This window comes from Phacochoerus africanus, chromosome 11 (genome assembly GCF_016906955.1).
Source record: "Phacochoerus africanus isolate WHEZ1 chromosome 11, ROS_Pafr_v1, whole genome shotgun sequence".
Taxonomy (NCBI): domain Eukaryota; kingdom Metazoa; phylum Chordata; class Mammalia; order Artiodactyla; family Suidae; genus Phacochoerus; species Phacochoerus africanus.
The window spans coordinates 44,544,108-44,570,326 of record NC_062554.1 but is presented as its reverse complement, the minus strand read 5'-3'; the positions used below and the strand labels follow the sequence as shown (position 1 = coordinate 44,570,326).

At 52.2% G+C, this 26,219-nt stretch overlaps 1 protein-coding gene across 1 annotated transcript in view; it reads left to right on the top strand.

Annotated features, from left to right (window-relative positions):
• The first annotated feature begins 562 nt into the window (after window positions 1–562).
• Window positions 563–26,219, top strand: part of DSCAML1 (DS cell adhesion molecule like 1) — a 133,213-nt gene continuing 107,556 nt past the window's right edge. Inside the window, exon 1 of the mRNA XM_047754357.1 lies at window positions 563–638. Within this exon, the coding sequence (XP_047610313.1) occupies window positions 563–638 (76 nt within the window). The remainder of the gene's footprint in view (window positions 639–26,219) is intronic.

Sequence of the window (26,219 nt, the reverse complement as noted above, 5' to 3'; positions counted from 1 at the left end):
ATTGTGGTCAGGCACTCCTGGGCCAGAGATGAGAACAGCTCATAGCCAGCCAGTGCTGAAGGCAAGGGGAGACATGCCTGAGGGCCACCAAAAACGTGCAACAATGGTCCTAACCACAGGGCATGATGGAGCCCTTTCATTTCATACCTGCTCCTTCCATGGGGTAGATGCTGATCCAAGATCTTAGGACAGATGAGTGAACGCAGCAGAGATCTCCACCTCTGTGGGGCATGTATCCTGGTGGGAAGAGGCAAACAACCAACATAACAAATAAGGGTATTGTATAGTGCGTATACAAGTCCCAAATGCTAAGGAAACAATGGAGCAGGGAAAGGGGCATGAGGAGGACAGCATAGGAGGCAGGATGCAGGGTCGAAAAGAGTGGTCAGGGCAGCCTTCTTGAGGGGGAATTTGAGTGAAGACTCGAAGGAGGTAAGCAGCAAAGATCCAGGGACGAGCTCCGTGGGCTGGGAACAGGAAGGGCACAGGCCCGAGGAAAGAGTGCACTTGGCACATTCAAGGGACCCCCAGGAGCACACCTGGAGTGGCCACGCTGCTAGGGATGCACATCCTGCTGACTGAGAGACGTTTCTGGTACGAGAAACCTCCCACCGGCCTCCAGAGGCATAAGTCCCCAGGTGAATAACAATAGAAATTATAGCTAGAACCGCCTTCCCAAAATGTTCAAAGAACAAAGGTTTTCTGCATAAAGTAGAGAGGCTTCTCGGTGTGCACACAGGCCTATTGGTGAAGGCTGTGAGCCAGCCCTTCATTCCTCAGACCATAGTGACCAGAGAAACTCAGGTGACCGTCCCTACACACACTCCCATGAAACAGGAATGTGAGTCATCCTTTAAAGCTTTAAATTTGGGGATGTGATGTTTCACAGGCATCTTTTCCCAAAATAGACCTGTGTGGTCAACCTTGAAGACCTCCCAGGACAGTAACCCTCCACCTTGCTGGTCTTGTCTGGGCCCCAGGCGTTCCATCCAAGGCAGCTATGCCCTGGCACTTGCAACCCCAACTAGCTTTGATGGGAGGCAGATCCCAATGGGACTTGGACCTAAAGAACCAGGTTTGGCTTGTTGTAAAACCTTTGAGCCCCTAGCTGGACTGGCATCCAGTGTAGCCGCCGAGCAGCACACACAGTGTTCCCATTTCATCAGTGGTCCCACCTTGGAGTTGCCATGGTGGCTCAGTGGGTTAAGAACCCAACATAGCATCTGCAAGGAGGTGGGTTCTATCCCTGGTCTCGCTCAGTGGGTTAAGGAACCAGTGTTGCTGTGGCTGTGGTGTAGGCCAGCAGCTGCAGCTCCGATTCAACCCTTAGCCCGGGAATCTCCATATGCTGCAGGTGAAGCCCTAAGAAATAGAAACGGTCTCGCCTTGCCGCTTATTTCTCCAGGTGGTGCAGGCCCATTGCAGCCCTTTTCACATCTTGTACGGTGCACTCTCTATCCTCAGGGTGGTCCTCATTGTCATAGGAGTCCTCCAACGGGGAAGCGGTGCAACATCTCTGTTTTCTCTCCACTTCTCATGTTTTAGATTCTCCCCCTTTTGGCATCCATTCCAATAGTTTTCCTCTTCTGCCCAGCACTTGCAATACTTATTGCTTTTACATTTTCCAAACAGGAAGGAGTTAATGTAATGGTGGTGAAATTCCCCCAAACTAAGCACAAACAGCAAATGTGAGAGACACACACACACTGTGACAGAAGAAGCCCAAATGACACAGGAGGACGTTAAGAACCTCAGGGCAGCCGACAAGACTCAATTTCCCTCTGGCACGTATCTTTGTTCACATCTGTGAAAGTTTGGAGGTAGAAGGTTCACACACAGAGGAGCTTTTATCAGTTGTTTTTAAAATGCAGCTGGCCCCCGGCCCCTCCTTTCCCAGCTGTTCCTAGTTTCCACCTCAGCTTGGGGTTCAGTATTTAACAAGCTTATAGAGCTGGGGGCCTGGATGGGGGCAGGCACCAGGCCGAGCTGCCTCAGTACCATGGGTCCTGCAGGGCCGTCCATCTCACGGGTTTGTTTTTTTCCTCTTTCCTCTATCTCCCTTTTCCTGAATCTCTTACCTTTCCTTCCTGTGAAGGAAATGAGCACACTGTAAGAAAGCAGCAAAGTGCCCCCGAGTTAGCCACAAGCCGCCTCCACCCCCAGGACTGGTGTTGGGTTGGGTGACACATCACCAGGATGTGGGCTTGGTGCTCCAGTGATGGCCTTGACTTTCACATTTCAGTAAGCAGTGGGCTGGGATGGGGAGCATGGATGGGGTGCGCTAATGAGTAGCCATCATAGTAACCCTCTATTTTCTGTGTTGGACCCTTCCATGCAGTATCTGCCAGCCTTACGGCATCTTTATGCAGTGGATAGGGTGATCGCCCTTTTAGAAAGAAGGAACTTGAGTCCAGAAAAGTGAAATGCCTTCACTCACTCATTCATCCATTCATTCACAAAGTGCCTGCTCTGTGTCAGCTACTGAGGAACAACTAACAGCCCAAGTCTGTGGGTTTCCACTAATTCATGCTTCCTTGACCTTACTTGCCTCCTACCAAGGAGACCCACATGTCAACATTTCAACGCAACTCACAAAACAGTGTTAAACACATGCCATGAGGTGTAAGGGCTCAGAGCACAAAATAATTCCAAGGAGATCGGGGAGGGGTGCAGAGGAAGTAGCATTTGCATGGGGGTTGAATGGAGTCCAGGCACAAAGGGAGGGATGCATTCAGGGAGCAGCAAACCCTAGGTGGGGAGCATCTGTGGTGCTCAGGGGGCTGTCTGGGGACCCATGATGTGCTGCTGATGGGAGTCTGAATGCTTCAGGCCCCGCATGGCAGGCAGGCCAGCATCTTAAAGGGCCACTTCCATGCCCTGTCAGACCCAGAGCCCCAGAGAGCCTGTCCCTGCACCAAGGCTGTGATGCCCTGCTCTCTCCCAGCACTGTCTGTCTAGCAGAGGCCGTGAGGCCACTCTGGCTGCCTCCCCACCCCCTTCCTCCCCTCATCCTCACCCTTGCCCTGAAACGTGTTCCTCTTGGGCTCATGGAATCATCAGGTGCAATCATTTATTCATTCCACATCTGCCACTGCACACGGTGCCAGGCACCGGGATACAGCTAGGGTCAAATCAGATGCAGCCCCATCCTCAGGGAGCATGTACTTGAACAGAAACGTGTCAGAGACAAATGTAGTGCGGTGGTTTGCAATAAGCCCAGGTGCTCTGCAGCTGCGCAAGGGGCATCCAGCCCACCCTGAGTGGTCCTTGAGGGGTTTTCGGTGCAAGTCAAAGCAGAGCAACAACCAAAAAGATGTTAAGGGAAGGAGTCGGTGGGGTGGGAAACAGAGACCCAGGCCTTCACAGGCAGGGGGTGCTGTGTGTACAAAGGCCGCAAGGAGAAGGAAAGAGAATCAGGGCAGGTAGCATGGTTCTGGACAGAGGGAGTAAGGGAAGGAGAGGGGCAGCCAGGAAATGCGAGCAGTAGCCGCATCGTGAAAAGGCACCCAGAAGAAAAAGGAGTTCACCTTCATCCTGACCGCAGCTCAGAGCCACTGTAGGGTTTTCAGAGCAGGATTGGCAGCATCACACGGTGTCTAAGGGCGAGGTCCAGAAAGTCACCTGGTGCAGGTCTTCATTCTGCACAAAGAAGCCAGACCTGGGAAACAGGAGGCAGCAAGTCCACAGTCACTGCAGTGGTCAGAACAAACGAAGGTCTCCTGACTCGCAACCCAGGGCTCTCTGCCTGGGACGCAGCCTAACCTCCTATGGCACGGGCTGGGTCTGAAAGTGCGCAATGAAAAGGGGTCCCACCTGCACTGAGCTTCTCTCGCAAGATGAAGGCTGGGGGAGGTGTAGGGCTGCCAGCTTGTGCCGTGTGTACCCCCTGTTTGCTGAATGTTCACTCGTGCGCCTATGCCCTGATCACCTGGGGCAGGGGTCTGCTCCTGCAGCCTGAGTTTTCCTGCTCACCTACTGGACAGGGGCTATGCCCAGGGGCCCCAGTGTCCACCCTCCATCTCTGTCCCTGGGCAGCCCTGGAGCCCACCCTTCAGGACAGCTCTTGATCCAGGCCAGCAGGGACTGGGGAGGTGATGCTTTGTTAAGCATTTCCTGTTGCCACGTCATGAATTATTTAGTAAATGAGGATTAATTTACAATTATAAGTAAAGCCTCGCGGGGATGGGCAGTGGGGGAGAAGGGGTGCCAGTGTGCCCAGGATGAAAGCCCTGACCCCACGGCAAGGATGGCTGGGCAGGATCTTACGCCAATTTGCTCTGACACTCTGAGCCCACTGGCCCCCACCAGATGTGGTGCAGGAAGCTGGTGGGATGGCTCAGGCAAGTTGCATGGGAACTGGGTTCCATACCACCCTCATGAAGATGCAGAGCCAGAGCAGGAAGTATTTCCCCCTCCAAGTTCTAGAGGGTTCTGGAAAGATCCTCAGCTAGGAGTCAACAGGCTGAGTTCTAGTTCTGGCTTTCCCACTAATAAACTGGGTGTCCTGCTTTTCTTAAATATGAAATAGGATAGCAGGTAGTTGCCCAGTCTGCTTCACGGGGCCATGTGCAAATCCAATGAGAAAGTGATTTTGAAAGCATTGATATAAGGTATTATGAGGATGTGACAATAGAGAAAGGGGCCATGGCGGCCACAGGGCTGTTTCTAGACAGCTTGGACCATCGCCTCACCCCTCTGGTCTTCTTTGAGTGCTGCATGGAGTTGTCATTCTGGTTGAGGGACTTCATTAAAACACCTCCCATTGTGCCTGGCACAAAGCAGGTGCTCTACACACAGTGGCTGTGTTAGAACTACTCTCATTTCCATCATCATCACCATCCTCACTAATAAAAGGCAGTCCTTTCTAGCCCTTGAATTCTTCACTGGGTCCTGGTCAGAGTGGCCCTTCCTCGCTTCCAAGAAGAGGCCAACCTCTGCCCCTCACCTGCTCATTCCACCCCGCACCGTCTCCCAGCAGCCAGACCTATCCAATTCATTTGGGGAACTGGCCTCAGGAGCTCTGGCCCTAGCCAGAGCTTCTCTGGGCTTGAGTCCGTCCCTTCCCTACCCCAACCCTAGGCCCCATTTCCTTCTAACCTGGCCCTGAGTCACCCTAGCCAACCTGCACACCTCTGCACCTGAATGGTGCCCTCTATGTGACCTTTGACCTTGCCCAGGGTCTCTGGGTTCCCTCCATCCTCTTTCTCCTTGGGGAGCTGTCTGCCCCTCCTCATCCCAGCCTCGTCCTTGCCCCACCTTTCCACAAGGTGCCTGGACCCCTTAAGGTGGGTGCTGACAGCAGCTCCTCAGCTTGCCCACAGCTAGATGGCCACTGCTCCTTCTTTTGCCTCCACAGCACCTAGCACTGCCCTGCACCTGGGAGACACTGGTTAGGTCTGACTGCCATCCCCCTCCTCCCTCTTTTTCCCCTCTCTCCTCTGATTCCCCCCGCCAGGGTTTCTCAGCCTCGCATTGTTGACATTTTAGACCTGGTTAATCCTTTGTTGGGGGCACTGCTCCATGCTTTTAGGATGTTTAGAAGCATCCCTGGCCCGTACCCACGGGATACCCCTAACAACTTCCCCACCCCAGCTGTGACAACCCAAAATGCCTCTAGACACTGCCATGTGTCCCCTGAGGGGTGAGATCACCCCCACTTGAGAAGCACTATCCTAGGCCTTTCCCTGCTTGACCCCTCACACCCACGCCCAGTCTTCTTGCTATGCTGGTTTCCTCTCACTGCCCCTCTCCTTGGTTCAGAGCCATGCCCCACCCCAGTCCCACTACCACCACCAACACTTTATAGCCCAAACTGGGAGAAGCACCGTCTCCAGCTTGAGCCACTGCCCTTTCTTCTGGCTGCTCAAAGCCAGAAGCTCAAGATGGAGACAGGAGATATGAATTGCACACAGCGAAATGTTTTGCTGGAGCTGGGGCCATACCCTTGTGTTCTGCGCAGATGAAAGGCAGAAGGAAGGCCTGGGGCTCTGGGAAGGCACAGTTCCACTCCCTCCCAAACCCCACTCAGCACCCCCTCTGTTGACACCGGTGCTTCCATGGGGGAAGCGCAGGAGAGGGGCTGGGGTTGCAGGCCCAGAGGGGCCCCTTCCCTCCAGGACAGGAAGGTACAGGAGGCAGGTGGGAGCAGAGTGGAGCCTCTTCCCTGGAAGTCAGGGATTCCGAGGCCACGAATGTTCCTGGGAAGCAGCTTGGACTGGCCTTTAACACTTTTGGCCTCATCCCAGGAGGTCCTCTTCTGTCTATTGTCAGAGCCTCTCGTGCTAAACTTTGCTTTGCACCTGCTTCCCTAGGTCTCCACACACTTGATCTCCCTTCTGTGATGCTTGACTCTCACTGGAGTTTCTAGGGAACATTTTCCATTCTGTCTGCATCACCATGAAGGGCTCAGAAGAGATCCTCGTGCCTGTTTTAAAAGATCCCTCATCCAAGGTCTAGTCCAGCTTCTAGCCTGCCTGGTCCTGTACGGACTGGCCCTTCCCAGCATCCATCTCCAGGAAAGGCATTGTTCCCTCTTACTGAGAAAATGCCCACATGCCACGTCTTTATCTAGTACCCTCTTCCCCACCAGGCCAATTTTATCCAACAGAAATGGATCAGCACCACCACCAAGAAGAGGCAGATATGTGGGTCTTAAGCTCTAGAGGAAAGGCTACAAGAGGGTGCCAACCTTTCCCCAGTACGCATAAAGCCTGCTGGACAAGCTGACTTCTCAAGGCACTTGACCTTCATGTGGTGGTGGAGGACGTGACCACAGCCACCGCTTTGGCTGTCGACATTCACGTGAACACAGGGGTCATGTAGCTGCAGCCCCGCGCGTTCAGGTGGGATTTCATGCAGGGTGTGTTGCTGGGATGTGTCTTGGTCTCTAGGTTTTCTCCACGTCCCCGCCACCTCCTTCCTCTTGGAACCACCAGTAGGGCCAAGTCGGAGGGTGAGAGAAACTGGGCAGGACGTAGATTGATGACTGTGAGCCCAGAAGGGAAAAAGTCTGGTCCTTCCTCCCTCACCTCCCAGTCTGCCGCCCCTCCCTCTCTTTCTCTCTGTCCCTCTCTCTCCCACCCCCACCCCATCCCTCTCCCCATCTCCCTCTTTGCTCTATAAACACAGCCCAATTCATCTTTCTACAGCAATCCTCCCATCCTATATGCCACCATCCAGAAACCTTCAGGTGAGCCCAGACTCCGTGCCCTGACATTCGAAGCCCCCACTCTCCAGCCTCCCCTCCCAACCTCCTGGACCTGCTGTAACCCCCCAATTACCCCTCAGCTCCGGCCACAGGTTTCACTGTCCCTGAACACCCCACAGGGACCGAGGGCGACCCCTCTCACCATCTTCCCTCAGGGTCGCGGAGCATTTGCTGTGCACCCAGCCTTGTGCTTAGTTCTCATGACATACCTCTGAGATTGGTACCATGTTGAACCCTGCCTTTTACTAATGTGGAAACTGGGGCACAGAGGCATTGGGAACGGGTCCTAGGTGGCATCAGTAAGTGACTTGGCCCTGGACTGCAGTTTCCTCTCTCTCCTGCGTGCCACACCTGCCTCCCCCTCCTCCTCCCCCACCCCCGCTCTCCCCCCTCCTTCCCCTCCCCCTCCCCTTCTTCGTTTGTCAGGCACCGGGACTCATGCAAAGTCTCACACTGGCTTCCTGCTGCCACCTCTCCCGGTTCCCGCTGTCCTCTACACTATGCCAGAGAGCTTTTCATGAATCAAAGTTGATCACAGTAGTGGAGCTGACAGGTATGCAGCACTGATGGTGTACCTGGCTCCTCAGCCCCCAACCTCCACACTCTCTTCTCTGCCAAAGCCCTCGGCAGCCCCACCCTGTGCAGAGGCTACACGGCAAGACACTCTGGCCCCATCGTGACCAAACTCATTCCCCCCGACCCCCGCCCCCACGAACCTTGCTCTCCCCTGCTTCCCAGAGGCTCCTGCTCTCTCCTGCCTTACACCTTCACCCCCACACTGGGAGGCAGACACCCCTGCTCTGGGCAGTGTCCTTCAGGCCCCAGCACAATGCTGACCTCCTCTGTAACCGAGTGGTCACTCTGTCCTCTGGGCTCCCCAGCACCTTGGGCCGCTCCTCTCAGGGAACCCTTTCCGGGTCTGAATCCTCCTCCTCCAACTGTGAGCCCCTGGAAGTCAGGTGAGCCCTGGTCCGCCCATCATTACCCAGCACATGCCATGTGCCGGACGCCCACACAGCACCAGCGTCCAGATCTGAACAGCTGTCCACCTTCAAGGAGCTCCCTGTCTGGAGGGGAGAGAACGGGAAAATAGCCACTCTCGAGAGTTGGGCGTGGGGCAGTCTGGCAAAGGGTAACTCCCCCCTCCAGGGCAGTGCCCAACCTGGAGGCAGAGCACCATGGAAGACACCTTTGGGCCAATGAAGGAGGTGACTCAGAAGGAAGGGCTTGCAGAGGGCCTGGCAGGCACAGAGACGCAGAGCCTGGCATCTCCAGAGGTACAAGGTTCCATCATGTCAGGGAGGTCTGAGCAGAAGGGCTGGAAGCGGCCAGAAGTGATGAGCTTTAGAAACCATCTCCGTTAGGTTGGCATTTGGCTGCATGTCACCAAAAGTCATCAGCGATGGCTTAGCCAAGTTGGAGAGTTGTTCTTCTCTCCTAGCGGAGTCCGGGAACAGGCAGCCCAGGGCTGGCCCGGTTGCTAAGAAACCGGACCCTTCCCTTCCTCATGACTGCAAGACGGCCTCTGTGCTTCTGAGCCACATGTCCATCTTTTCAGCAAGAAAAAAGAAGGAAGGGCGAAGGTTAAAAGGTTTATGCCGATAGAATCTGCCCTTATGTTATTACTTTTAATTCTGCTCTGGAATACACATAGTGTGAAATTTGCAATCTTAACCATTTTTAAGTGCAGTGGCATTAAGTACATTCACACTGCTGTGCACCGTCACCACGATCCATCTCTAGACAGTAATGTTTAAGTTCAGTTTCATTCTGCAAAACTGAAACCCTGTATGCATCAAATAACAACGTCCCATCTTCCCCCGCCCACCCCCTCAAGCCCCTGGCATCCACCACGCTAAATTCTGTCTGTATGAAGTTGACTTCTCTAGATACCTTACATAGGTAGAATCATATAGCATTTGTCCTTTTGTGATGGGCTTATTTCACCTAACAGTGTCCTCAAGTTTTATGTACATTGTAGCATGTGCAAAATTTCTCATCTTTTTAAGGCTGAATAATATTCCATTGTATGTACAGACCACTTTCTGTTTATCCATTCATCTGTTGATGGACACTTGGGTTGCTTTCACTTTTTGGGTTTTATAAATAATGTTGCTGTGAGCATGAGTATACACAAGTCTTCCAGAGTCCCTGCTTTCAATTCTTTGGGGATGTACCCAGCAAGTGGCATTGCTTGGTCATATGATAATTCTATTTTTAATTTTTTGAGGAACCCAGCCAAGTGTTTTCCATAGTGGCTGCACCGTGTTGGCACTTCCTGCAGAGGTGCATAAATGTCCAATTTTTCCACACCCTCACCAACATTTCTTCAGGGGCTTGGACTTGACTTTGGACTTGACCTCTGAAAGATTTTTAGCATCTTTTGTATCTGTCCCTAATTTATCACAACACCAAAGTACATGGTAAGTGTTCCATAAATGTCTATTGAGTGCTCCCCTGACTTCTCTGTCTATCCCCACCCCACATGCTCTTCAGGACCCACACGAGACCTGAGTCCCCTGGGAAGCCCTCCCTCCCCCATGGCATCGCCCCAGGGTCTTTGCCCTTGTTACTCACCCGTAAGACTTTCTCTCTGGCCCTTCATGCTACATCTTTGGGTATTTGTGGAGGAAGGAGAGAAAAACTCTGACCTGAAGTTTTCTCATTACTCCTTGGATCTGACTCCTCCCCCCCAACCCAGATGCCAAGATGCTTGAGGATCAGGACTTTGTCCTTGACCTCACTCTTTCCCCCAGGCTAGCCCGAGAGAATACTGAGTGTGTTGTGGGCTGTTAATAAACAAGGTACTCAGTTTGTGTCAACTGAAGTCCCTTGTGATTAGGGACTTGGCCATGGAGTGATTGCCTGGCAGCAGAAATGACCCTGGATTTGAAACTAATGGTTCAAGGCCTTTCTTCCCACTTCTACCTCATTACCTCCAGCGAGACACTTAGTACCTGTTACCTCAACTTCAAAATGGCCCTAACGATCACTTCTCTGTATGAAATGGTGCACAGGTCACAAGGTCCTCTTGCCTGCATTGTCCTTTTTAATCCTGACAAGGACCCTATGGAGTAAGTAGGGCAGGATTTATTTAACCTCTGTTTCCAAGATGAGAAAATGATTGCTCAGAGAGGTGAAGTGATTTGCTCAAAATACCCAGCTGGTAAATGCCAGAAAGCACCCTCTGACTTCCTAGGCCCGTCATCCCCTCCCTGCCCCATCTCATGGGGGGCGGGGCCGGGGAGGAGACGTGAGAAGCTGGCCAGGAAGACGCGGTGCAGACCCACGGTGTTCTTTGCTTGATCGGCGTTTGCCTAAATGGGGATGGTCCTCTTTGACCCTCGGGAGATGGAACTAGAGGGGGATTTGGCCAAAAAGGGGATTGAAAACCGGCTTTGCCCCTGAGCACCCATGGGTTTGGACAACTGGCAGAGCAGAGGAGGTGTTCGCAGTAGCCACCAGAGAACGTTTCTGCCCCTGGCCTCCATCCGAGAAGAGCAGAGGCAGGCACGGGTCTTCTTCCCCCACATGCCTGCCACGCACGCCTACCTCCCCAGAACCTGCCATCTCTATAACCACAGCTCCCGCATCTCTCTCCTTTTTCCTCCAGGGTTAACCCCCCATCACACTCTCCCCCCACCCCCTCTTCCCCCTCTTGCCCCCTCCTTTCAAAAGCATAATGAGTTTGATAAGAAATTGTCTTGTTAACAAGATTAGCCATGGAAATCTCTTGTCCCCTCCCATTCATTCTGTAATGTTCCTGTCTCGTGTCCTGTAATTTTCTGCTGGTATCAGAGGCTCAGGACCACCTCAGGGATATTAATTCCTACTTGTTCTTTGATCGTGTGACTGCTGATAGGCCAGAGCACCCCCCACAGCCGCTGGGCCACCACAAGCCTTGCGAGGAAATTACTCCGAGGCCCTCACTGCTGTCTCCCCTCCAGAGTCGGCAGCTTTCTGATTTTCTGCTGCTGTTACCCACTCCCCCACTCCACCCGCCTCAGCTGCCATTTCTGGGCCATCAAATACCTCCGATTTATGGGCCAGGGAGGCTGAGCTAAGCTGAAGGTTACATGGCAGGAGAATAATAAATGAAGGTCCCCCCGACCCTCATCCACTCCTTTCCTTCCCATCCCTCCCCAGAGCCAGGTCCCTTGGAAGACTAGAGGGGGGGACGCAGAGGTATTTGATGCGGTAGATGAAAGTGTCCACAGAAGACAACCTGCCCAATCTCTCTGAGCCTCGGTTTTCTCGTCTATACATTGGGGGTGATGATGCTTATCTGGTAAGGCTGTGGTAACGCACAGGACCCTGCCCCCAAAGCTGCACTATTGTCTCTTGACTGCTCCTCCCTGGTCTCTCTGCATCCCCTCGCTTCCCTGATTAGCAACTGCTTGAATCTGCCCTTTGGAACTCAGGGAATGTCTCAGAGGCTGAAGGTTATACCCTAAAGACAAGAAATGGGGGACACAGAAAGTCTTGTGTGTCCAGGAACGCCACAGGGCCCTGCTCAGGTTCAGTAGGTGCTCAATTCATGGTATTTTCCTTCTCTGCTCTTTCAAAGACAGGAATTTGGTGAGGATGGGGTATACAGTTCTTGGAATTTACAAAGAAATTCTCATTTCAGATTTGAGTTATAGCCCCACCTCTTCCCATGCACAGATGCCATCTGACCTGTGTCCTCCCAAATTTCTTTCTCTTGACGTGTTTTTAGGGACTCATGCAGAAGCGTCTTTATGGCCCCCTCAACTCAAAATACTAATTTAAAAAAGCTGAGCATATAGGCTGAATTCCAAAAAGAGGTAGCAGGGAATGAAAGGAATTGTTTATCCTAAGCTCCTAAGCCATGGTTGAGGGCAGAGCAAAGAGGCATCCTGAGAAAGAGGCCAAGTCCAGAATAGTCCTTGACCCAGGGCAAGAGGGTCACATTGGGCAGAACCCAGACTCTGGGTTGGTGAGAAGGGAATTTTCAGAGAGAGGCGGTGATACAGAAGGGCGGTGCCTGGAGTAACCTACCCAGGCGGTAGGGAGGAAATTGCTGGAGCCGGAATAGGGGAGACCAGAGCTAAATCTAGGTTAATTTGGAAACAGTTTTGTGATCGATTGCACAGAAAGTGCCAAAGAGTGAGAGGTGGGAAATTGCACCTGCCTGGTGAATGAACTCAGAATTCCAAGTGTGTGGGGAGCTGGCGGCACTCTGGGCAAAGTGAAGAGGCAGCATGGGGCCAGGGTCTCTCTCTCACACACACACACACACACACACACGCACACATAGCAGAGCCCTCACTGTGTGCCTGGCCCAGGGGAAGCCTTTACCTATGTTTGTCATTTCTTACTTAATGTTTGTACCTCCCTGAAAGATGACTGTTGACCATAGCTCATGTCAATCACAGACCTTGGGCTTCCAGGCCAGGCCTATGGAAATTCCAAGAGAGAATCTGAGGCCTCTGTCCCCATGGCGCTGTGGAATCAGACACTCCAGGTTCAAATCCTAATAATGTTGCTTTCTAGCTGTGTGACTCAGGCAAGTTTCTGTGTCTCTGTGAGCCCGATGGGGCTAGGGGTTCTCTTGTGGTCCAATGAGTTAAGGATCTGGTGTTGTCACCACAGCATCTTGCCTGGCCTGGGAGTTTCCATATGCTGCGGGTGTGGCCAAAAAAACAAATGGGGATCATGTTGCCTGCCCTCGGTATTAAATTGAGGCCACCCATGTGAGGGATATAGCCCTCTGCGTGGCGCATAATGGAAATCCATCAATCAGAGGTTCCTCCCCATCACCCTCCCTCCCCCGTCCCCCGCCCCCCCCATCACCCTCCCCGCCCCCGTCCCCCGCCCCCCCCCACGCACTGCCAAAGACCACAAGCCACCAATGCATTTTTTTAAATCAACAGTAAAAATTAAGTCTGTGTCAAAAGCCGGGTAAGGGGTACAGCTATTACAAGTTAGTGGAGGAAGAGATGCGTGGAGGCTGGGCAGGGAAGGGGAGGCTCCCAGACACGTAGGGTGTCCTTTCAAGCCTGAAGGTGCTCAGATTCACAGCAATGTTGGGGGAAAGTGAATAGGCCAGTAGAGTTGGGGCAGAGCACTTGTGTGCTCACATTACTTCAATGAGACAGGCTTGCCTTGAGACCCGATAAGACACAAATATTGATGGGACTGTGAACATTTCTACCTTTCGCCATGAGCTCCGCAGTTGGCATTGCTGATGGGCCATATAGTCCGGTTGATTAGCCTGTAAATAAAAAAGGTAGATGTTCTAAAATAGCAGAATTTCCTCTGCTGTTTGAGCAGCATCAGAGGATTTTTAAGGGTTCTAAGAAGAAGGAGATGAGACTTGAAAGCAATCTAGAACCACCCACACAAGTAGTCAGTCCAAGCCCCTGAGTGGACCGAAGTGGATGGTAAATGGATTCTTCCTTCCTTGGAAGCTGGTAGCTTTGATTCAACTTCCAGGTGCTTTGATTCTTGTGACAACTCCAACTCTGTGTGATTGGAACAATTATTGGCCCAGTTTTAGAGGAGAGGAAACAGAATCAGAGAAGTTAGGTAAGTCGTGCAAGATCACACTGATAGAGACAAAATCTGGCTGGCTTCAGAGCCTAAGCACTTACCACAGAGGCAAATAGCCTTACTCACTCCGTTCATGATTCATTCATCCGTTCATTCAGCAGATACATTTTGAGCCTCACTGAGTGCAGTTGTTGTCCACAAAACTGAGCCCAGAGCAGTGGACAGGCAGGCAGTCCCTGCCCTCCTGGAGGTCATGGTCTCATTCATGAACATGCAGTAGGTCAGGCCTGGGCGGTGCTAAGGACAGGGAGGCAGAGGTGGATGGACCTGCCACCTCCTCTTGGCCCCTGGGGACTCCAACCTCTCAGCCAGGGAGCATTTTCTCTCTGTGGTGTGTGGACCCTGGAGGCGTCTAAACCAGGCAGGCCTCAGGGGTGGGGAGGTGGTGGATGGGAAGACAAGCCTAGAAAGGACGGGGGTGGTCTCCACGGCCATCGCAGGGCCCTTAGGCCACATCAAATGACTTCGAGAGGCCCTGGTGCCATGTCCCTTTTAGCCACACCCTCTTCAGGGACCCTGTAAGACCAGCTCTCTCATTCCCTGTCTCCACCCAGCCCATTGTCACCACGTAGAGAGCCCCAAGGAAGGAATAGGATGAGAGAAGGCATGAGCTTTCCGCAGCTCCCTGAGGCCTCGCGATGACCGTGTGAGGTGGGTGGTGTCAGCACACCTTCTAGACAAGGGCCTGGGTTCCTCTCCAGGGCTCGTCTCCAGGTCACGCAGCTACTAAGTGGCAGAGCGGCTCTCTGGGCTGCAGATCGGTGCTCTGTTGGTCATGTATGGGCACAGGGGAGTTCAGAAGAGTGGCACGTGCTATCTCTAAAGGACCTGCATTCTACTGGGGATGCAAGAATGATCCCACAGAACAGACAGGGTCTAGCCCCGCAGTCGGAGCCAGGAGCTGTCTGCAAAGGGAGACAAGGCCTATACCAGCTGGACTCTCAAAGAGGGCTTCCAGAAGAAGCAGGGTTTGAGAAGGGCCTAGCTTGGTGCAGGGGAAGTGGGTGGCACTCCCAGTGGGAAGGAACCAATGGAAATGCCTGTGGCAATGCAGTGTCCCAGGAAGTATCACGGCAAAAGCAAGGCTTTGGATTCCAACAGCTCCAGCTTTGTGATTTGGGGCAAATTGCTTTGAACTCTGCGTCTCAGTTACTTCATCTGTTGGAGGGAAGAGCAAACCCCTACCTCAATAAGGCTGCAGCAGGATGAATGAAATAACCTTGGGGACATCCCCGTCACAGTGCCAGGCTCTGTCGCATCCCACTGAGCCTTTACCCCAGAGAGGGGGCTGAGCCACAGTGGTAGCCAGGACCCACCCTGCCCTGCAGACTCCCTGTCTAGGCACAGTGCCATGTCTTTGTTGACTCAGTAATGCCGTGACAAACAGGGAAGAGGACAGGAGGCAGAAGACTGGGGGAGGGTCGTGTGGAGGAAGGGGGTGGGAGCTGAGCTCGGAGGGGTGGGTCAGCAGGCTCTTTGGGCAGGAGGTGGGGTAACTGTCCGAGGAGCGGTGAGGCTTGGGGGCAGCAGAAGGAGCTGGGACCCGTGAAGCACCCAAGGGAGCCTGGCATAGCTGGAGTTGGGGCCGGGGCTAGAGAGGGAACTAAGTGGGGCCAGGGGAAGGACGGCAGGCTTTGGCTGCCCCGTTAAGGATTTGGGACTTTATCCTAAGAAAAATAGGAAGCCACGGATGGTTTTCAGTGTGATCAGACGTCCATTTCAAGAGGGTCTGGTTGTGGTGAGGGGAGTAATTAGATGGGACCACAAGTAGGTACACCTAGTAGGTAGACCCCTGCTCCCTAGTAGGCCGTTTATGGTACTCCCAGCACGCGCGGGGAGAGTCCACTCACGGAGAGGTCGGGGGAGCAGGGAGCACGGCCTCCTTAGGGACCGCTTAGCTGCTTGACACTTCAGAGCCACCCAGGGTAAAAAAAAAAATCCAGGCTGCTCAGTGACCCATGGGGATTTGGGGTATGGGTGGTCCTCCAGGGGGAGGGACAGAAGGGCTGGGGCCACACCTCAAAGGTGAGCGTGGGAGGGGGCACTCAGTCTCCATCCCCCCTCTGCCTGCAGGCGATGGCCTGGCTATTGGGGTTCTGTCGAAGCAAGGCAGCCTTCGCAAATTGAAATAACAGCTTTTTCTATTACACCATGAGCATCTGACACATGGCACGAGGAGCTATGGAGCCCCCCCCAGCGGGTACCATAAAAGTGGGGGGGGTGGCTCCAGGGGAGGGTTGGAGGCCGCTCCCCGGCTGGGCTCTGCCATGTGTGGCAGGAGGAGAAGGGCGAAGAAAGAGGCTTATTTCAGCATCCTGTTATTATGGCATCTTGTTTTCATAGTTTGTTCAACAAACCTCTCTCCCCTTCCCTCTCCTCCCCTCTCCTCTCTCTTTTTTTCCCATCTTCCTCTCTCAGCAAATCCATTTAAATGCAATTCTATTCTTAAAGCGCCCCTCTCATGCATGTCTAATGAATGTCAGGGAAATGCTATTACAATGGGGCCGAGGAGGATCCGATCGGCAGTGTGTGTACAAGTCATTTGAAAGGAAGCCTGGGAGCGCTCCAGTTTTATTACAGCATAATTAGAAATAAAATCTTGTTGCAATAGGAGAATGAGAGATGTGTGCTAATCCTGTGGTGGAGAAAGATAGAGCCGTATTTAGAGAAAAGGACTCAGGGAGAGAGAGAAAACTAGCCTCTCTCCCTCTGTCCCCCTCCACCAAGGCTCTCCTGCTGGCTCCCCTCCCCAGGATGCTGTCCCCTCACCCAGTGACCCCAGCTTCCTGGGGGCCACTCCAGAGGCAGGGCTGACCCCTTTCTAGATCCCAGCTGCCCACAGAGACCAGTCAGTGGGGTCCTAGGGAATTGAGCTAAGTGCCTCCCTGGAAATCCGTACCCTCCTACCAATAAGAAGCCAGTTGTGGGTAGTTGGGAGGTGGTGGGAATGGTTGGCTTGGAGGCTGAGACCCAGTTCGAGTTCTGAGTCTCCCCCTTATGAGAGTTGTCCATTCATTTACGCTCATTCAACAGCTGTTAACCCACTGCCTATTATGTGCCTGGCCCTGTGCTGGGTACAAGTCATAGCTTATTTAATTCTCATAGGTTTCCAGTTCAGAGAGGTTCAGTGACTTGCTCAGCATCATCCAGCTCGAGAGGGGAATGTTGTTCCAACTCCCCTTCTGACTCAAGCCAGGATTTTTCTGCTCCATCATGCTATCAACTTTCTGGGTCATCCTGAGACCTCAGACACCTGTCCCCCCAGTAACTCTATCTCCCATTGAGCCCCAAAGGCAGAGATAAAGATGGAGGACCTGGCTGATGCCTCTTATGGGGCACAAATGGCATTGCTCCATAGTTCTATGTCTTTTCTTCTGGCCACTTGTCCTCTCATCTCAGAGGTGGTGGTGCCAGAGGAGGGGCAGAGGCTGCTCCGCCAGGGTCCTGGGGACACCTACCCAGAGCCTGGTACACCAAACCCCCGCCCAGCCTGGCATCAGGCCTTGAAGATTAATACGAGACCATGGTGTCTTCCCAAGATCCTGGGAGCCCCTGTGCCAGAAAGCAGGTGGCGGGCCTGTCACTTGCCACGTGGAGGTGGTTAACTTGTGACTCCCGCCTCTAGCTCGGCTGCCCCTCGAGCTCCAGCTGCCTTCCCCTCGCTCTTGCCACCGACCCGGTGTGGTAAAGTTTGCAGTTCTGCATGCGCTGTACAAGCTCAAGTCTCAGAGGTCCCACCTCCCATCCAGCCAGGTTCACCATGACCCACATATGTCTGCTCTGCCTGATTTCAATCCCATGGGGAAAGAGCAGTGGGCACGGAGACAGGAGGCTTCTCCTGCCAGCTCCACTCCAACCCAGGCTGGCTGTGTGACCCTCTGTGCCTCAGTCCCCTCGAGTGTCCCATGCAGCGGTGGGTCAGATTGGAGTGTCTGATGGCGAGTGTAGACGAGGCCCTGTCTGTGACCAAAGGTGCATTGCTGGCCTGCTTCCCTGCCACTTCATCCCTCCCTCTGTCTAGGGGCCCACGAGGGGCTCGGGATCCATCTCTCCCCACCCCTCACGCTCTCACTTTGTGAACCCAACCTCCGTAGTTCACCTGGTGACCCTCAGGGCCAGCTTGTCACTGTCCTCCTCCCATTCCCATCCTATAGTCCTCAGTCCAGCATCGTAGGGAGCACAACCCAACTCCACAGTCTTAGCCCTGGAAGGGTCCTCCGGGGATGGCAGGTCTGGAGGAGGCGTGTGTTCGTTTCCTAGGGCTCTCAGAATAAAATACCAGACAGATGGCTTAAACAACAGAAATTTGGTTCTCATAGTTCTGGCTGCTGGAAGTCCACGTCCAAGGTCTGGTTTCTACTGGGTACTCTCTCCCTGGCTTATAGACTGCCTCCCTCTCACTGTGTCCTCACCGGGTCTCCCCTCTGTCCACAGGCATCGCTGGTGTCTCTTCTTCTTCTTATTGGGACACTTGTCTTATTGGACTAGGGCCCCACCTTTATGACCTCATTTTGCATTAATTACCTCTTTATTTTTTTTATTTTGTGGGAACATATTTGACTTACACAATTGTGGTGATTTCAGGCATATAGCAAAGTAAATCAGTTATAACAGACATAACTCTACCCCTTTTCAGAGTCTTTTCCCATATAAGTCATTACACAATATTGAGTAAATTTCCCTGTGCTGTATGGGAGGTCCTTGTAACCCACCTATTTGATAGACAACAGTGTGTATATATCAGTTTCAACCCCTCATTTATCGCTCCCCTCACCACGTTTCCCCTTTGGTAACCTCAAGTTTGGTTCTGAAATCTTCGTTTCTATTTTGTAAGTTCAAGTGTATCATTTTTATTAGATTCTATCTATTAATGATCTCATATGATATTTGTCTTTCTCTGACTGACTTCACTTAGTATGATAACTTCTAGGTCCATCCATGTTGCTGCAAATTAAGCCACCTTAATTACCCTTTAAAGGCTCTGTCCCCTGGTACAGTCCCACTGGGGGCGGGGGGAAAGGCTTTAATATATGAATTTTTTTTTTTTTGGTCTTTTTAGGGCCGCACCTGCAGCATATGGAGGTTCCTAGGGTAGGGGTCAAATCAGAGCTGTAGCTGCCAGCCTACACCACAGCCCCAGCAATGCCAGATCTGAGCCACGTCTGTGACCTACACCACAGCTCGTGGCAACACTGGATCCTTAACCCACTGAGCAAGGCCAAGGATGGAACCTGGGTCCTCATGGATGCTTGTCAGATTCATTTCTGCTGAGCCACGGTGGGAACTCGTAATGTATGAATTTGAGGGGACACAAATCCGTCTATTATAGAGAGGCCAGAGCTGGGACTTGAACCCCAGTTCCAGACTCATATGCCACGTGCCTTCACCAGGCTGCAAATCTCTCTCCAGGGTCTTGGGTGGAGGGCTTACAATCTGGGGAATCCAGAGGAGGTGAACAGTGCCTGGGCTTCCCTTGGGCTTTTCAAACCCAGGCTGGCAGGTAGCTCCAGGGCCCTCACCCTCAGCAGAAATAGCAAAGCACTGAAAGAAGGGTGCTCTGCAGAGCGAGCCTCAAATAGCTCCCTGTAGGCTGCCCTGGTGCTGGGGCCCAGACAGGGCTAATTCCTGCCAGCCCAGAAGTATTGATCACCCCCACCCACCCTGCCCTCGGGGGGAGAGCAGCCCTGCCACTGGCTGAGTTGTCTTATTAGTCTCATGAGCCACCCACAGGCTCCAAGTGGCAGGATGACCACATTGTTTTTATAAATCTCTATTGGCTAGAGCAGTAACTGGTAACCTGTATTGATTACAATTTCTCTTTTGGAATTGGGAGGCCCCTGGGGGCTAAATGATACATCCTGAGGCTACTCCTAGAAACTTTGGGCTGTGACGACTAAGTATCTCTTCTCTTCCAAGAGAGACTGCATGATTTTTCTGACGCTGGCCAAAGCCTGGTCCCAGCGCTGAACTCCATCCATTCTGCCCCGCCTCCCCTCCCCCACTCCACACCTCCCATTGTCTCCGGGGACCTTCCTTACGGGGGCAAAGGGATGGAGGGGCAGAGCAGTACCCCCCCCCCAACCCCCAGCCTCTAGTTTCCCTGCTTCAGGAAGGCATCTGACTCCAGAAGCTGAAAACTGTCTCCACTGCCAGGATGTATTCATTCAACACAATACCTACACAGATAGCTACACCCGCATGTGTGTTATGGACACATGCGCTGTGCTTGGGCACACTTCACATTATGGTAATAACCCCTCCTTACCATGTATAGTGCAGTAAATGTCACAATGCCCTTTCTTGGTCATGATCATATGAACACCGCAAAAGAACCACGGAAGCCAGGAAAGCAGAGCTTAATGTCTCTAGTTTGGGGCGGGAGAGCAGAAGCCCAGAAAGATTAAGGGGTCTTTCCTAAATCCACACATTTGGTAAATGGTAGGTCTCAAATCTCCTGTTTCAAATCTCCCGTTTCTGACTCCAAATACAGTGCTCCATACAGCACTCACTGGAGCCAATGTCACCCGAGCTGCCATTCCCTTCCGTGTCCTGTCTGGTACCCACTAAGCTGTGCACAGGTACCCAGCAGTGTGCATGCCAGCAGATGCATGTAGCTCCCTGCCTGTGAGCCCAACTTCCTGCTAATACTTGGCACCCGGGCCGGGCAGTGTCCTTGCTCCCTAAGTCTGAGTCCTCCCAAAACAGGTGACTGCTTGAGACCCTCAACCTCTGACTTCACTGCAAACCAGCCCCCCAAGAAACATCCCTCAGCCGTCCTTTCAGTCATAACAATACACTAGTCTCACCTCACCCCTCACACCTTTCTGCTCACCCAGTACTCCTGCCCTCCCTGGTGAGAAGGAAACCTCCTCCAGAGGAAGCATGGGGCCTGGGACTGCCCAGGAGAGGGGAGAAATCCGCCCCCTGGGGAAGGGGGTCACAGAGCCCCTCCAAACTGCAGCACGTGCTGTCCTGGCAGCTGGGTTTGGGGAGAACGGCTCTGGACTTGTGTTCAGGAGACCCAGAGGGGAGTCCTGGCTCTTCCACCCACTGAATGTGTCTCCTCCCGAGACACAGTGACCTCATCAATGAAGCAAGAGGAGCAGCACGCGCTTCCTAGGCTGGTGATGACGCTTAAGAAAGGCAAGTGCCGAGCATAGAGCCTGGCACACGGGCGCCCACTGATTCCTGCACCTGGGGGTGTCTTTCCTGCTGTGTTTGTAAAACGACTGAAGACACTTTACCAGCTAAGTCTGGATCCCTCTCCCAACCCAAGGCAGGGTCACCACGGGAGAGGGGAAGCTCACAGCTGCAGGTCCCTTGGACCCAGGCCTCCTTCCTCCAAGGCCCCAGCTCTGGAAACCTCTAAGACCCACGGGGCTGAACTCGCCCTGAGGCAGGCAGAGACAGAACCACTCAGGGCAGCTCTGTTCTTGAACTTCCCTGTCCACCTTGGAGCAAGATGTCTCGCTACCACCCCCCAGAGTGTTGTGTTGCCTCTGATCTGAATATTGGCCCCTGGGACTCCCATGTGGTTCCAACCTGGAACCCGCGTCTCTACTGTTGGTGGTCTCCAGGTCACCTGAGGAGGAGAGAGGGCTTGGTCAGGGAGGGACAATTGGAGGCAGGCCTCAGGCAGGCCAGAGGGGGAGAACCCACATCCCTCCTTCTCCCTATGTCTCTGAGTGTTTGATGAGCTCCTGGGAAGCGTGAGGTCACCCCTGCAGGGGGCCTCTCCCTGAAGAGGAGTCAGCAGGAGTAGACAGTGTAGGCTCCAGGTTGCCCCGAGCATGTCACCGTCTATTTACTTCCCTTTTGCTACTGCCAAACCATCAGGCTGGTTTTAATGTCCCAGCCTGGCCGCTGCTGAGCTGGGAAACCAAGACAAGGATCAAAGTGGCCCAAACCATTGCAATGAGGCAGCGGAGGGTGAGAGGGGGAAGAGACCCCAGGATGCAGGGGACTTCAGGACAGGACTCCAGGCCGGAGGTCCGGCTGTCTCAGCCCGTTGGAAGTGCCTCCTCTCCTGCCAGGATTCATTCCATCAACACAGGTTCACTGAGCATCTGCTATGGGCCAGCCACCTTCTGGAACTGGGATACTAAAATAACTCCTTGCTCTCAACGAGAAATACCCCATGCTCTGAAGACAAGAAGGCGGGGCAAGGAATTGGGCAGGGACATGGATAGAGGGTCAGGCAAGGTCTCTCCAAGGAGCTGGCATGTGAGTAGAGATCTGAACAGGGCCAGGGTGAGTCAAGGAAAGAGTATTTCAGGCACAGAAGGAATAGCCAAAGCAAAGACCCTGGGGTAGAAATGAGCAATGCACACTCATTTTAAACCCATTACAGCAGATGATCTTCATGGAGTCTTGCTGCTTTACCTTCCTGAAGCCATGAATTTATAAATCAGGAGGGAGGGGAACTTAAAGATGATCACCCCCCCCCACTTAATACTTAAATCTTCTATGCAATATCTCAGCCAAGTGCTTCTTCAGCCTCTACTGAAATACCTCTGATGATAGGAAACTCACTCAAAGACACTCATTCCAATTCCTTAGAATCTTGACTTTTGAATTTTTTAAATTTTAATTGTGGTAAAATACATATAACATAAACCTTACCGTCTTAACCATTTTTAGTGTTAAGCTCAGTAGTATTTCAGCTCAGTTTTTTGTTTGTTTTTTGTTTTTGTTTTTGTCCTTTTGCCTTTTCTAGGGCCGCACCCATGGCATATGGAGGTTCCCAGGCTAGGGGTCGAATCGGAGCTGTAGCCACCCGCCTACGGCAGAGCCACAACAATGCGGGATCCGAGCCGCGTCTGTGACTCATACCACAGCTCACGGTAACGCCGGATCCTTAACCCACTGAGCGAGGCCAGGGATCGAATCCGCAACCTCATGGTTCCTAGTCGGATTCGTCAACCACTGAGCCACAACGAGAAGTCCTCAGCTCAGTTTTAAGTTCAGTCATGTTTAAATTAAATGTCATCGTTCAAAACTGAACCTGTCAACTCATTAAACCCAACTCCCCATTCCATCCTCCCTCTAGGCCCTGGCAACCATCATTCTAATTTTGTTTCTAATAACTGCACAATTCTAGGCACCTCTTATAAGTGGAATCACACCGTATTTTTCCTTTTGTATCTTACTTTTTTCACTTAGCATAATGTCCTTAAGATTCATCTGTGTTGCAGCATGTGACAGAATTTCCTTCCTTTTAAGGCTAAGTAATATTCCATTATATATGTATATACCACATTTTCTTTATCCACTCATCCATCAATAATGCTGCTATGAACATGGGTGAATAGCTATCTTTTTGAGACCCTGTTTTCAGTCCTCTTGGGAATAAACTTGGAAGTGGAATTGCTGGATCGTATGGTAATTCTATTTTTAATTTTTTTAAGGAACTGCCATACCATTTAATCTTGACTTTTGAATATTCAAAAATAGTTATTTTTAAAGGTCTCATTGACTATAATAGAAATAGTGATTAGCAGTGGCAAGAGGTTTGGCAGATGTAGAAGCACTCGGAAACGGGAGTGGGTTAATCTGGGGAGGCTTCCTGGAGGAGGTAAACTTAGAGCTGAGATCTGACTTTTCTGAGCTGCAGTTCCCTCATGAGGGAAATGGGGCTTAAACTACCTTAGAGTTTTGGGAAGTTCCTTTCATTCATTCATTTATTCTTTCATTCATTCATTCTAGAAATATTTATCAATGTCTATTTTGTGACTGACACTGCTTTCACACTGAGTGAGAGGGGAAACCATTGAAGGGTTTTGAGCAAAGGAGCCCCATGACCTGACTTAGGTTTTTCAGCATCACTCTGGCTGCCTGTTGGGAACAGTTGGCGGAGGGGTGGGGACCCGGAGCAGGGAGGCCAGTTAGGAAGCTGCTGTCCTTGCTTCGTTCAGTAAGTCCCTTCCCTTGCTCTAGAGGTTGGAGCTGGATTTTTTCAGTTCACACCTTCCAGCAAACCCTCACTCCCCCCTCCTCTGCCCAGCACCCTCTCCCCCACCCTCATGCCTTCCCGAGAGCAGGAAGAGGGTGTCACCTTTGTGGAAGACCCATTGTCTCTTCCAGTCTCTGAGGCATGCCAGGGACCACAAGGTTTCTGCCCATTACCTCTCTGTGGCTCCTGTAGCTCTGGGGAGTCTCCAAGTCCCAGCTCCCCGACCTCTTAGAAAAACAGAAAAGATGCTGTCGGCTCACTTAGCACCTGGGTAGGACCTCTGAATTGCCAAGGAGGACCTCTTTTATTTCCAAGCTCCTGAGAGGAAGGGGGAGACTTTGCAGGAAGCCTGACCACAGGAAGGGATGGAGAGCCCCCCCGAATGGCCCCCCCAGCCCTCCACCTCCCCGAGCTGGAGCCACTTGTGCTGAGATTTAACAAGTACCACCCACGTGCTGGAGACTTTCCCATGCGCTAACTCTTCTTTCATCTAATCCTCCCAATGACTCTGGGACCTAAGTCCTATTTCTTGTCTCCATTTTCTTGAAGGAGAAATGGGACTCACAGAAATATGATCACAGAGACATCCATTGTCAGAGTGAAAGGGCCTTACAAGTGCATCTAATGCAGGGGTTCTTCTCCCTGGCTTCCTATTAGAGCACCCCAAAACTTCTTTGAAATACTGATTTCCAGGCCACCCCCCTGCACACACACGAGAGTCTGAGTTTAATTTTAAAAGCCCCTCAGATGATGCTAATATACAAACACAGTTAAAAAGCACAGACCTACTCCTGGAGTTCCCGTCGTGGCTCAGAGGAAACAAATCTGACAAGCATCCATGAGGATGCAGGTTCAATCCCTGGCCTCACTCAGTGGGTTAAGGATCCAATGTTGATGTGAGCTGTGGTGTAGATTGCAGATGCAGCCCAGATCCAACATTGCTGTGGCTGTGGTGTAGGCCAGCAGCTGAGCTCTGATTGAACCCCTAGCCTGGGAACCTCCATATGCCACAGGTGCAGCTCTAAAAACACACAAACTCTCACACACACACACACACACACACACACACACACACACACACCCGTATTCCACCCCTTCCCTTTCTGTGTGGGTGGGAAAACTGAGGGCCTTAAAGAGAGGACTTGACTTCTTCAGGTCACCTGGTATCAATTTCCCCGGGCCGCATTAACAAATGACCACAAACCAGGAGTTCTCTTGTGGCTCAGTGGGTTAAGGACCCAGCATTGTCACTGCATTGGCTCAGGTCACTGCTGTGGCTCAGGGTTTGATCCCTGGCCCAGGAAATTCTGAATGCAGGTGCAGCCAAAAAGAAAAAAGTCAAGGTGTGGGCAGGGCGTACCCCCTCTGCTCTAGGGGAGGAATCCTTCCTCGCCCCTTGCTCAGCTTCTGGGGTTGCTGGCAGTTCTTGGCTTTTCTTTGCTTGTAGATGCATCGCTCCCATCTCTGCCTCCGTCTTCACACAGCTTCTCCCATGTGTGCCTGTCTGTGTCTGCATTCTCCCTCTTCTTATACATAAGGACACCAGTCATTGTAGATGTAGGGTCTACCTTAATCCAGTTTGACCTCATTTTAACTTGATTCTATTTGCATTTCCAAGCTCTGAGTGGACATTCATTGGGGGGGGGCACTATTCAACCGAGTATATACCCCATCATCCATGGCAGAGCAGGGCTCTGCCTCAGTCTCCTAGGTCCTAGTTCTGGGCTTGCTCCCCAGTGCTGGGTGGCTTGACCCCTCTTTATCCTCCTCTTCTCACTAATGGCTTCTATCGACTCCACCCCATCCTTGACCAGCCCCCAGTACCAAAGCTCAAAGCTTTCCTTTGGAGAGCTGGAAGGACACTGTCTTCTAACTGTGGAATCCCAGAGGGTGGAAACCAAGTTCAAGACTTCTCCATGGAGTCAGCTCAGTACCTAGGGATGCTCCATAAAGACTTGATACAAGAAGCCAAACTGAATTCACTGGATGAATGCTCCTTCAAGAGGAAGTGAGGAACCCACTGACAGAAGCAATCAAGCAGAGGCTGGCTGTGGAGCTTCAGAGGAGCGTAGGGAATAGACTTTCAGTCCTATGTGTGTGGGTGGGTCATTTACCCTCTCTGTCCTTTGGTATAACACCAGTAACAATAATATCCATTTCAAAGGGGTGTGGGAATTAAATGAGATAATATGCCCTGGGCCCAACATGTAATAGGTGCTGAATAAATACTTAGCTTTCAAAAAAGGAGAAGCGGAGTTCCCGTCGTGGCTCAGTGGTTAATGAATCCGACTAGAAACCATGAGGTTGCCGGTTCGATCCCTGGCCTCCCTCAGTAGGTTAAGAATCCGGAGTGGCTGTGAGCTGTGGGTAGATCACAGACTCGGCTCGGATCCTGCGTTGCTGTGGCTGTGGCATAGGCTGGTGGCTACAGCTCTGATTAGACCCCTAGCCTGAGAACCTCCATATGCCACGGGTGCGGCCCTAGAA